This window comes from Drosophila biarmipes, chromosome 3L, assembly GCF_025231255.1.
Source record: "Drosophila biarmipes strain raj3 chromosome 3L, RU_DBia_V1.1, whole genome shotgun sequence".
Taxonomy (NCBI): domain Eukaryota; kingdom Metazoa; phylum Arthropoda; class Insecta; order Diptera; family Drosophilidae; genus Drosophila; species Drosophila biarmipes.
Genome location: NC_066613.1, coordinates 20494388 through 20506767, shown reverse-complemented (window position 1 = coordinate 20506767; position 12380 = coordinate 20494388). Strand labels below are relative to the sequence as shown.

Sequence of the window (12380 nt, the reverse complement as noted above, 5' to 3'; positions counted from 1 at the left end):
ATTTTCTATTTTCGTTCAAAGTTAAGTCCGGTTGATGTATGTCAAAGTTACGTGCGCGTGTTAAAATCCTGTCTAATTTAATATCTATAAATCCCCGGCTATGACAGCAAGGGCCCATTGGGCAAAGGGTTCGGGGAAAAAAGGGTTATCATCGGCGGAGGGTTGCTTATCAACGTGGCAAATTGATTTGCGCTCGTTATGCGGTCACTTGGGGTACATTTTTTGGTCAAAATTGTAAAACCGAAATTGGCCAAACGTGCGTTACAAATTAATGTTTGTTCGGGATTTTGTTTCTCCTTTCCCTGCGCTATTATTATTTTTATTTATTTTGCCTTGCTTTTTTTTTGCAAACAAGCCATAAACCCTTTTATACTTCAACAGGACGGCCCGCCTGATGCCGAGTTATGTGGTGCAAATGCCCCTGTGGGTGGGGTTTTATTGGTCAGGCAATCAATATGGTATTAGTTTGGCTTGTCATTCAATGACATCGATATGGCTCATTGATTTGGATAGGAGATAGAGGGAGAAGCTGGGGATTGTAAGAATATTAATAAATTTGGTCATAATATTGAAATGGATAATTTATACAAGACCTAAGGTGTATGTTAGAACAAACATATGTTAGGTTAACGAAGGAAGTGAATTACCAAAGATACTAGTTATTAAAAATATATAATTTATGAAGTCAAAATTAATTATATATACTTAGTCTTTATAATTGCTAAAAAAATGGGTAGCGGATCAGGAAGATTTTGATTAATATTTATGGTTATGATACATATATATATATATTATAAATGTTGTTTAGAAACCGTTTCTATCAGATTTTTAAGGCTGAAAGATAAGGAATGTTACCACCCTCTCTCCCAGCCTCATTTAAGTACAATGCGAACACTTTTTTAGCAACAATTTTTATGTGTAATCGTATTATTCCGTATGATGTTGTGTCAAAGTCTTCTCCCTTCTTACTCACATTTTCCGGCGCTTCGTCAGACTCATCATATTTTTTATAGCATACTTTCGTGCGCACTCACGTTGGGTTAGAAAATGTCGCCTCTGATTGCTTTCTTATTTGTTTACATTTCCAGGCTATTGACATACGCCGGCGTATAGAAACAGTGTCAGGATGGCAAGGATACTCGGGGCACATAGAACGTGAACGGCATGTCAAAAAATCGAAAATGCCCGACACATGTTTCAATCATTTTCCATTTTTATTTATTGTCAGCATTTATTCTGCTGACACTTTTCCAACCCCTCGACCGCCCCCCCAAAAAAATGTTTTCTCCATTGCCCTTGCTTGTGATTGTATCTGTATGTGCGCTTAGAAAACAATTTGCAAATTGCTTCAAAAATCTGCCGTATGCCAAGTCGAGATCTTTGCATGAATCACTAAATGGAAATTTATCTGACTGCAGAAATGGATTTATTTTTCTGCCGCAGTAATTAAACAAGAATTTGGCCAACTGTTAATCAGTTTAAGGAACTGGCAGCTGCTGCGAATTTAATTTCTTAAACATGGCCCATAAATTTTCCTCTGTGGCTGGGGTAGCAGGCAAACGTATTGAAATCCATAAAGAGTCCAAGAATTCAAGGAAATGAAATTGGGAAAAATTGTAAATATTGCGGTGGAGTACGTTGACTTTTAGATTCGAGTTGTAGATTAGCTGCTATATATTAAAATATAATATAATAATATGGAATAAAATATTATTTACAAATCAATTTAATTCTTAAAACTTTATTATATCAATCTTTTACCGAAATGTGCATACTTCCTGGTTTAGGGTCACCTAAAAATATCGTATATTCAATTAAACTAAAAATGTTTATTTTTTAATTCAATGAAATAATTGCAATTAAGCTGCATTCGATTATCTTAACTGTTCTGCTTTATATGTTTCTATGAATGATATTTTGAGTACATTTTTAAAAATACAAAAATCCAAATAATAAATTTAATAATAACGTCTGATGTGGAAATTAGTTTTAAGTAATTTGTATAATAGTATGGGCGTAGTGTATTGTTCAGCTCGACTTTCTATCTTAATTCGTATTCCACCTCCGCCGCAGTGTTGCCAATTTATGTGTAAAGTAAGCAAAAGACGCCTGATTGGGGGTCTGTCCACTCGTTGGCTCTCCTCCATTTGGCAGCACACCCCCACCAAAAACACCCAGCCCCAACCCTGGAAAATATCCTCACTTTTTACCCACCGCACATTGTTGCTCATGCAATTTCAATTACGTTTGCTGTCGATTTTCGAATACGTTTCGGCGTTTCAATTCGATTTGCAATCCACCCTGGCAATCAACCTTCCACTCGACCCCCCACACCCCATCCCCATTTTCACCAAGCCAGCCCACCCACATTTTCCGCCCTCCGATCCACTTGATTTCAATTAAACTGAGTTGCCATTGGCGCTGACGCTTTTCGACGTGTCGCAAATGCAGCTTTCAGTTTTCGCTTTTCCGCCTCTCCCCCGCCACCCAAGAATTTTCCCAAGTTTATTCGCTTGTTTTGCTACTGTCGACTGCTGCCGCTGCTCCTAGCCATTTAATTGTTTTTCTTCGTTTTTCATTTTGTGATTTCCTCTTTGACTTCCACTTTGAGCTGCGCCACTTGACCACTTGCATTTTATGGCGACGCGGAAAAGCTGTTTTCCCCACTTTCCTTCTGGTAGGGGGAAGTGGGGGTTCGGCCATGTTGTTGATGATGTTAACTTGGTGTTGGTTGGGTGGGGCAGGAATACAGTGGGAAAATGTACTTGCTTCTTTTTTGGAAGAGATAAACAGCTTAAGAAATCCGTATACTTGAAAGTTACTCTGTAAACTTAACAATATTATCTTTGGATTAATTGGTGCATATATAAAAACAAATTATAAATCTCTTTTAATTTGTAAAGGTTCCTAGAACTAACGAAATGGAAAAATACCTATTTGAAATCTGAAAAATGTAAAATAAGTTAAAGTACCAATTTAAATGAATGATTCTTAAACAACCATTTAGCTCATATTGTATATTTCCCTACAGCTTTAATTATTATTAATATTTGGCACACCTTTGATATTTAAAAATGAATTAACCATAGCATCCCATAGTACTTCCCCAACCATGATGTAAAAAAAAAAAATCGCAGCCAATCGGGCGCTTTCCAATCGCCAATCGCCCGTCCCGAATAAAAAGCAATGCGCTGCTTGTTTAAAACAAAGGAAATTGCCATTGTAAATAAAATAAAAAATAAGGCAAGAACGAGCAGAGGCGAAATCAAAAGAACTCGCAAATGGAGGGTACAAGGAGGAATTGAACACCAAAGAGCCAAGAATAAAGTTTTTCAAAAGCGATAAAAACGAAATGTCGCATATTTTTATGACAAGGGGGTGAAATTGGGAGGCGAAAGTGAGGTGAGTGGCAAATTTCCGCGCACATTGGCGCAAATTGAATTTGTAGAGCAGCAAACAAATAAAAAATAACTTGGGTAAAAAGCGTTATGGAATTCGAAGCGCTTGTTTCATACTTTTTGTTTGGCTGCACAAAATATAACTAGTTCTCTGCATTAGATCGACACAATAAAATTGTGTGAACTCACGCTATGGTTTGGAGTTGAAAATATTAGATGGTTTCATATGATCCTAATTGAACTGGGATATTATAATTAACACTTGTCCTTTTATCAGTATAAATAAGGATACACAAGCCTTTCAACTTGTCTTAATAAGAAAACAAATATAACTTGATTCTTGAATACAACTTTACAATATATAATTAATTTTACTGGCACAATGCCAATACTTGCCACTCCGGCAGTCCATTTTTCTTGTATGCCTCGGAAATTTTTGATATAGTACCCGCACTAGGTGTTTTCAGCCTTGTATAGGTGTTAACAAACTCTGAAATAAAATGAAGGAGGTTTTAGCTGTGGCTAATGGCAATATATAATAAAAATTTACCCGAGCTGGTATTCGAAGTGGGAAAGTACGTACATCTGTACAGAACCAAGAACTCCTTATTATCCGTTCCTATAACCGTAGACTCTTTCTGCTTGGCGTTTGGAAAAACCTCGCGAAGACATAAGTTAAGGGGCTTTGCTCTCGTCTTTCTAGATGCAAAAACATCCAGATAAAGCGATCTATGTATCAGTTTGCCTTTTATTGAGGTCTGAAAAAGTATTAAAAATAAATTAGTAAAGTGTTGATCGGAGAAGGTTTTTGCTGAACTGACTGAGGGTAATGTCTGGACCAATTTCCGACATGGTCCCAGTTGTGAGGCAAACATTTCTGATAATAATAACGTTGCCCAGATTCCCAAAAGAAGGCTAGAAAGTATTTAAGATATTTAAAATTCATTTGCTAGTACATTTCTTACCTGTTCTTTCCCATTTTAGGTACTGAAACACCTAAGGTCGAAAGTGGATTTTAAGAATTGTAAAAGCGGAACCGTAACGAAGCAAAAATCATATTTAATGCTTGATTTAAAATGAAAAGCTAAAGCTATGAACTATTAGAGTTTATTTCAACAGCAGATACAGACCTGGTAAAATAAATTTAAAAATAATATAAACATTTATTTCTTGAATCAATTCCCAAGGCATTCTAATAATGTATGCATTTCCCAGCAGGTAATTTAACATATTATAGTCTTTGGTCACCCAGCCCGCTCATTCCTTATCTATTAACCCACATATATCATTATCAAATGGCTTTCATTGCCACTTTGGCGCTTGTGGTCTAAGAAACTTTGCCAAGCATCCGAGTTCCCTGACTTGAGTTGGCATAATTTACAGCCATATAAAGTAGAAGCCTCTGCCCCGCCCCATAACTCAGTCCGTTCGCCCAGTTCAAGTATCCACAGCCGGGCACAAATCATAATGCTGATGGCCGCAGATAGAGATAAAGTAATGCGGCTGCTTTGGTCCGCTAAATGGATTTCCCCAAGCATTTGCCAAGTTTATGAAAAATAATCATGGAGACAATGGCCGGGAAGGGGGTTGATCTATATCCGTATCATGCAGCGTGTGGTTGGCGTATAAAGTGCTTTTAAAAACATCCCAACGAGTTCAAGTCTTGGCCAAAAAGTTTTTGGCCCAGCTTCCAGTTGCCGAAGGGCGGGGGGCTGGCTGGTGGCAAAGTGTTTTTCATGAGCAATAATAATAATTTCGAGGCCGAATTTTAATTGCACCCAATGGACTCGTTGAAAAGAGCTAGGGGCGGGGACTCCAAGATGAATGGCGGAATAAAGTAAGCTTTGAAGCGGATAAATAAAAGTGGGTTAGTCGCGTTGCAAGCTATTATTATACTTAGCCAAGATGTATAAGCAAAGTAGTAAAAAAAAGGAATACTTAGAAATTATAAATTAAATATATATAGCTACGATTTCAAGACGTTTTCTTTTTCCCCTTCCAGTTAAATAGCACTCGGGAAAACACTTTCATCAATCACCGAGCCGCTCACGTTGGGATTTCCGCAGCTTTTCCGTATGTCTACCAACGCAAATCCATTAAAATACAGCGAAATTAATTATTATGTCGGTTCCTGGCTGTTTGTGTGCGTCAGGTGGGCGGCATGGGTTAAGGGTTCAGCTCGTTTTTATGGCCACGTCTATTGCCTTGTCGCGTTTATTTTGGCGGCGCCAACTTTCATGCTCAATTAAAACGTTTGTTTAATGAAAACAAATGCGCTTAATTAATAAACACGCATTTTGTGGTCTCTCGGCTTTGGTTTGGGCTCAAGAGGGTGTGTAATGCGGCCTGTGTAAAGGGGTATTTCGGAAACCTCCTCCCCAAATACTTTCGTATCCCTCGAAATGTTTTCGGTAATGCCGGAAAGTCAAAAAGTGTCGCAGCTGTTTGTGTCGCGGTTGTTTACTGTAATGGTTGTTGCCATTGGCTTTGGTTGGTATTGTTTAATTACATTTTGTTCTACTTTTATACGAATCGTTATTGTTTATATTTATTAGACTTATAAAGATATAGATAGAAAACTAGAAAATATTAGGGGCATACCTTTCGGCTGGTCTGAAAAATACTTCTTAGTTCGCCGAGCAAGCGTAGGGCTCTCAAAGCGGCGCTGTGCATCATGTAATATGGTATCTGGAGTTTAAAACCTTCATTAAGTTTTACGTTCCCTTATAAAAGATATAGTTAAATAACAGCAATTTAATTTTTTTTGCAATATATGATCTATAATAAATACATTTCCCATTCTAACATGTAACTATCTTATTTATAACATAATGGTTTTATTTTAGATATGGCAGACTAGCTCCCTGTAGGGCGCAACTTCCCCATAAACTTGACTCCCCAACCTCCTTCCGCTCGCTCCACTTTGTCTGCATATTAGCAGCCATTCTATTAATAGTCATAAATTAACCCCTTTACTTTTCTAGGGCCTGCTATTGCACAATTTTACCAGATGCATAATGCATTTCCGGAGCCCTCTATCTCCCCCATTTGTCGGACTAGACCGACGAGGCCTAGGCTTTGACTTTGGCTTCGATTACGATTGCACTGTGCGGAGTGGCTGGGGATTGCGTTGCAACTGGCATTTTTTACCCACTCTGCAGTGACATATTTCTCGATTATCGCTCAACTTTCCCAGACTTTCTCATAGGTCATCAGAAACGGTTGCAAAACATTTGTTGAATGTCTAGGTGGAAATTTCGATGGCTACTCGCATTACCAGCGCTTTTTGCCACCCCGCTCACCTCGGTCGGCTTGTCTACAATTTCAGTGGTTGGCGCTATTTAAATTGTTACTGCGCTTTTTTACTGCCATTATTCGGTTGGTTTTTTGGGTTATTTGTGTGTTTTTTTTTGCAACTGGCGCTTTTTCATGGAAATTTCGTCAACAACCCGCACACGTGTCCTATGGGTGACAACTTTTGCGGGCCCACAATGCGTATGCTTAATTGGTTGCGACTTATTTGGGTCTAATTATGATGAACAGGGTTCCATTGGGGTAAATATGTTAAGCAAAATATTAATACTTTTGAGCTCTCTTGAGCCCTTGCATATTATGCCACATCTATTATTCAGTAAATATAATTTTAAATCATTTTATCACCTACCCAGAGGTCATGTAAACAAAATCTTGAATTACTCTGAAATTTCAATCTTATCGACGTCGTAAAATCATCGCACCCTCCGCAGATCTCTTGGTCATTTCCGTTACTCGTTAAACGATAAGCTCGAAGTCCAATTAAAATTCATGAATTTTTAAGACGTATTTAGCTCTTATCAAGCCAGTAAGTGCAAACAGATCTGCTGGCAAGGTGTCAAATTGAAAAATGTTTAACGCGCAAAAAAGCTGTGAATGAATCGAGATTAAACAGCATATATTACAGCAGTGCGAGATCGACGGCCGGAGGAAGGGGGCCCCCCATTTGGGACCCCCAAGCGATAAGTAGCCCCTCGGCAGATGCCATGCGGTCGCACACAGCGGCAACTGATTAATTATAGTGAGCACTTGGGTAGTACTACTATATGCGGCGTGATAAAGAGAGAGCATAAAGAAAAAATTATAATCATAAAGGGCAGATCGTCTTCGCTGTGCCAGCTGCTGGGTCAAGTTCAAGGACAAGCTATCAACAATAATAAGTGGAAATGAATGGAGAGGAGGAAGCTGAAATGAGGGTAAGGGGTAATGGGAGCAAGTGTGCACTGGGAAAAATTAGGACAAAAAATGCTTACATTTAGCTTACCAAAAAATATAATGGTTCTTATTATTTGTGTTTTATATGAGTTGGGTTGACATGTGCTATTGTTTTGGGAGTCAACGATGTTAATGATGTAATATAGAACATCAAATTGTAAATATTCCTTCCCTATAAAGTGCTTTATGGACTGACAAGGCTGCGATACGATTGATTTCACTTTTATTCTGACCACCTCTTTCCTGTTCTTTCTCGCTCTCCTGTAATCTTTGGGCAGACCGCGCCCTTTGTAGATCATTGGGTCACTATGTGTGGAGATGCGTCCCCCAGCTTCACTTTACCGCTTGCAACTGGAACACAGTGAAAACATTGGGAAAAAAAAAAAGAATACCGACCATAAGAGCCCCTGAAGGCTGTCCTCTTCTGCGGATCCCCGATGCCCTCCGGTCCTCCGGTTCTCCGGGCTCTTATGAAGAAAGGAGGCAGAAATGAATTTGCAGCTCGTGGGTAATCAAGTGAGGCACTCGCACACACTTGCAACCTGCAACGATGCCACTTGTTCGCTCACTCAGACAGCGTGGAGCTTCCATTGTGAATGGTTTTGTTTTTGTCCGGTGCTCCTCTTACCCTTCCGAAGGAACTGGCAATATGACAGGTTATAAGATATGATTTCAAGAGATACTTTTGTGTCTTAGCCCTATTTTCCAAATCTGATTCATTTTTGAGGAACAAACTTGTGTCAGGAAAACAATTTGAACCACCAGAATCCATAAAGTATTTCAAACTTATGAAAATCGGTTCACACTTTATAAAAATTTAAAAATGATTAGTAAATAAAGGTCGATAGCTTTTATTTCTTAATTACAATATGGATTTGTTTTATAGTTCCCTAGAGTATTTTTCCTTTCTTAAAAGAGAATATAGCTAAACACTTGTTATATAAATACGTTAGAAATAATGAAAAATCCATGAGATCTATCTTTTATGTATGTATTTAGATATTTTAGCCTTCTCGCAGAGCATTTGAAGTTACCCAATTGTTATGGCCTTATCCGACTCGGGTCTCTTCTCTACCGTAACCCCCACTTTGGAGTATTCTTACTTGTTATCAATTGTTGTTGTGGCCGCCTCCCCGGCCCAACCACCCCCCTCCTCACCGGCGGGCTGTGTTGTTGTTATTGCATTTAAGTGCAGCTTGTTAATGCTCATTAAATGTTAAGGGAGCTGTGAGCTGGCTCTGAGCTCGAGAGCTGAGTTTAGCTCCCAGATCGACGGCAAAGGCAATTGTCTCGGCCCGAGCCCTGCCTCAAATTGTGGCAGAGTCCGATCCCGATCCCCGGAGCTGTGGGCTTGGGCTTTAGTTCCATGAAATGAAGCGAGCCAGAAAGTCGCGGCGGGCGCGTTGAAAGGAAAACAACTTCGCCTCGGCACAATAAAATCAAAAAGACCCCAAAACGATCGATGACAGTGAATAAAGTTCAAGCAATAAAACCGAACCAACAAAAAACACGAAAACCCAAAACAGGAGAAGGAAAACTTAATCGTAAATTGAAAATTCAAAGGAACATCGTGAATACCTTAATCTGCTTCCTCTTTTACACCGAGAAAAAAGTGTTAGGAATATGGGTTTTATATCAATAACGCTAATCAATATATTTAGACTGCTTAAAATAACAAGTATGCCTTTAAAACCATGCATTTGAAAGATGATCTTCAAAAAATAAATAATCTTAGGACCGATTTCTCTACCGCATGTTAAACTAAATGTAGGTTATAACCTAATTTAGAGCTTTAAACCTACTTTTATTTTATAATTTACATTTGCTTAGAAGTTTATATAGCATTCCACTGAAAGAAATTTAAATGTTAACCAAATATCTGGGGGCCTTTATCTCAACCTCACGTTAAAGTAGGCTTTAACTATCTATAACTACGTTTTCAGCCTAGCTTAGAACCTACCCTTAATTTAGCATAAGGATTGGAAAACGCACCAAATATTCATTTCAATTTCCCAATTCTAATATCTTTTCTAACTTGGCCGCGCTTTTTCTTAGTGTAGTACTTCATCATCGCGATCGGTTGCTCATTATCGTGATCATCAACATTGTTGTCGTCGCGTGAAAAACCTGTTCGCTTGGGAAAAGGCTCTCGTGTGGTTCTTGTTGTTGCCGGTGTGGCTGTGTGAAGCTAATTGAAAAGAAGTATTAACAACGCTCTGCCTTTTGTTTTTGTACCTTTGATTGACTGACCGACCAACACGAAGGAGTTGTAACGCGGCTGTGGGTAAAAAAGCGGGGCGGCGCGGCGGGATGTCTGGTATGGCATAATTGTGGGATCAGCCAGCGGCAGAACATCACGAGCAGCAGCCACTGCAACTGCAACCGCACAGTTAATTAGTAATGCAAAGCCCATGCCTACTCAGCCGCTCATTCAGGCAGTCATTCAGTCATTCAGCCATTCAGTCGGCCAGGCAGGCGATTGCTTAGAAATTCAATTTGTATTTCCACTGATCGACAGGATAAGAATGTATCCGTCTGCGAGGAGAGCGTGTGAATCCCCCGACCAGATGGAGGGCATCGGAATGGGAATCGTATCTAATGTGACAGCTGAGGGGAACCAGATACAAGATACAAGATAATATCTACAAGGTAATAAGAGTCAGAAGTACTTACTTTATATGGTGGGATACGAAAGGGTTCAGAATTGGGAATAGGAATCGATTTGATGGAGCGCCTAAGAGAAATAAAATCTTGTAACCATATATTGTTCGAGTAAACCAATCAAATTTTAATCGTTAATTTAGAAAAGGACAAAAAATTTATGGTATTTTTATCATACTATAAAACACAAATTTTGTTTAAAACCAATTTCCTGTTGTTATTATTTCTGTAGTTTTTAAAATAATATTCAATTCGATTTGAAAATATCTAAAAATATTCCTGTATTTCTCTTGATTATTAAATATTTTAAATCTTTAAATAAATGTTGGTCAAGGTCGTTAAAGCTTTCATTTTCATTGGTAGGTTATTGTTACTTCCGGCACGATCATCTATTTACTAGGCATCGTTCTTGTAATCCTGTTTCCCTGCTTCCCTGAGATCTTCCTGTATCTTGTATCTGTATCCCTAAATGCACATAGAGACAACCACAACTCTAATTCGCCTTAATTTAAAACTCAATCAAGGCAATTAGCGCGCACACTGGAGCGACACTCACGATCGCTTCGGTTTCCGCCCCTCGTGGTTCCTGCCCCACCTAGATCTATGCCACTCTCCACCCCTGCCCACATGTTGCGCTCGCATCCAAAGGATTGATATCGCAGCCGTTGGGACTCAGGGATATCTCGGAAGTACAAGCTATAATGCTGACAGTCACAGAAATATCCGTATAAGTTTTAAATGTATTATATAAAATTCAGCGATTTTGTCCAACCCTTCCATTTTTTATTTTCTAATATTTATAAATATTTATATTTATCTCAAACAAGTAAACATTGATTTTTAGTATCAAAACACGCTGTGATGCTCAGATAGCGAATGTGAACTGATAAGAGAAAAGTTTCTCCTTCCTCAAAAAAGGCTCCACAAAGTACGCATGCAAAACTATAATTATCAAGATAATAAATTAGCTAATACGCCCCTCGACTTGCTGCCAATACCCTCTATGAAAAATCACAGCCAGTGGCAACATTGTAGTCGCGGTTCGGACGTCCAGACAGCCGGTCGCACAGCTGATTCCACGAGTTCTCGAGGCCCGCTCGAGTCGCCTGAGTCGAACCTGTTATAGTGGACTGTGTTATGGAATATGGAATATACTTATAGATGGAGTGCAACCTACCTCACGGATCGTACCACACGCACACGCACACGAGCACTCCCTCTCTCACGCACACTCGAGTGCCCTGCCACTCACGCATTGCGCCCAGCTGCTCGAGTTGTTGTTGCTGCTGCCGCTGCTGTAATGTGTTGCATAAATTTGCCACCAGTAAACATTTCAATAAGCCTTGAGGCGTTGTTTCTTGGCAAACTTTCATTGAGTTTCTATAGGCGAAAAAGAGCATACAAACACACTCGGGTTCTTATCAGCAGCATGGGGAATACGATGATGTGGAGGCAAAGCAGCAGGAGAGTGGGCCCACTGAGAGCGAGAGTGATTGGCGCTATCAATACAGTAAAAATTCTAAAGCCAGAACCATGATGGATATTAAAAAATCCTCAGTAGAATACATTTTGGGATAAGATATAATAGGTGTGGTTTACTTTAATCTAAATGATCTATCAATCATTGAACTAAAAAAGCATTGCCTAGTTATAGGCGACCAAATATGGATCCTGTGATCAAAATATTATTAGAAATTTTATGAAATTTTCTAATTTGTTCTGATTTTAGGCCAGTAAATTCTGAGCTTTACTTTTTGAGATAGGTTTCATAGAAAATAAGTTGTTCTAGATTTATAAGAATTAAAGTGTAGTTCCCGAATACAATATTGGGACTTTTGGTTACTATACAAGTATATATAATGTTAAATCTAACACAATATAAGTAGGTACTGTATTAGAAACCGACACTACTATCCTCCACAGTTCTGACTTTCAGCCGGTAAATTGTGATTTTTAATTTGTGACTAACGCTACTCTTTAAGATACGTTTCTTCGGAAAGGAGTGGATCTATATCTTTAGCAATAAATGTATGGATCCCCAATCTATTATCAGGACTTTAGGCTACTTTATAT

General features: G+C 38.9%; 1 protein-coding gene and 1 long non-coding RNA gene across 3 annotated transcripts; one reads left to right on the top strand and one right to left on the bottom strand.

Moving 5' to 3' along the window:
- Positions 1-3704: 3704 nt before the first annotated feature.
- Positions 3705-4522, bottom strand: LOC108034762 (uncharacterized). 2 transcript variants are annotated; one of them, XM_044094987.2, is made up of 4 exons: positions 4364-4522; positions 4220-4313; positions 3949-4156; positions 3705-3888 (listed from the first exon to the last, which is right to left on the bottom strand). In XM_044094987.2, exons 1-4 carry the CDS (start codon positions 4375-4377, stop codon positions 3770-3772), a joined length of 435 nt encoding a protein of 144 aa, XP_043950922.1. In that variant the 5' UTR covers positions 4378-4522; the 3' UTR covers positions 3705-3769. The 2 variants fall into 2 exon arrangements, 1 of the variants encoding a protein (XP_043950922.1); XR_007763808.1 differs by lacking the exon at positions 4220-4313.
- Positions 4520-5693, top strand: LOC108034776 (uncharacterized). The gene is made up of 2 exons (XR_001768735.3): positions 4520-4616; positions 5401-5693. It is a non-coding gene; the product is annotated as an uncharacterized LOC108034776 (long non-coding RNA).
- Positions 5694-12380: the final 6687 nt, after the last annotated feature.

Bases quoted from the DNA above. Each gene is read 5' to 3' on its own strand.
- LOC108034762 (XM_044094987.2), bottom strand. The intron at 4,157-4,219 runs GTCAGTTCAGCA...ATACTTTTTCAG, and splicing joins TGGTCCAGACATTACCCTCA to ACCTCAATAAAAGGCAAACT. The intron at 3,889-3,948 runs GTAAATTTTTAT...ATTTTATTTCAG, and splicing joins CACTTCGAATACCAGCTCGG to AGTTTGTTAACACCTATACA.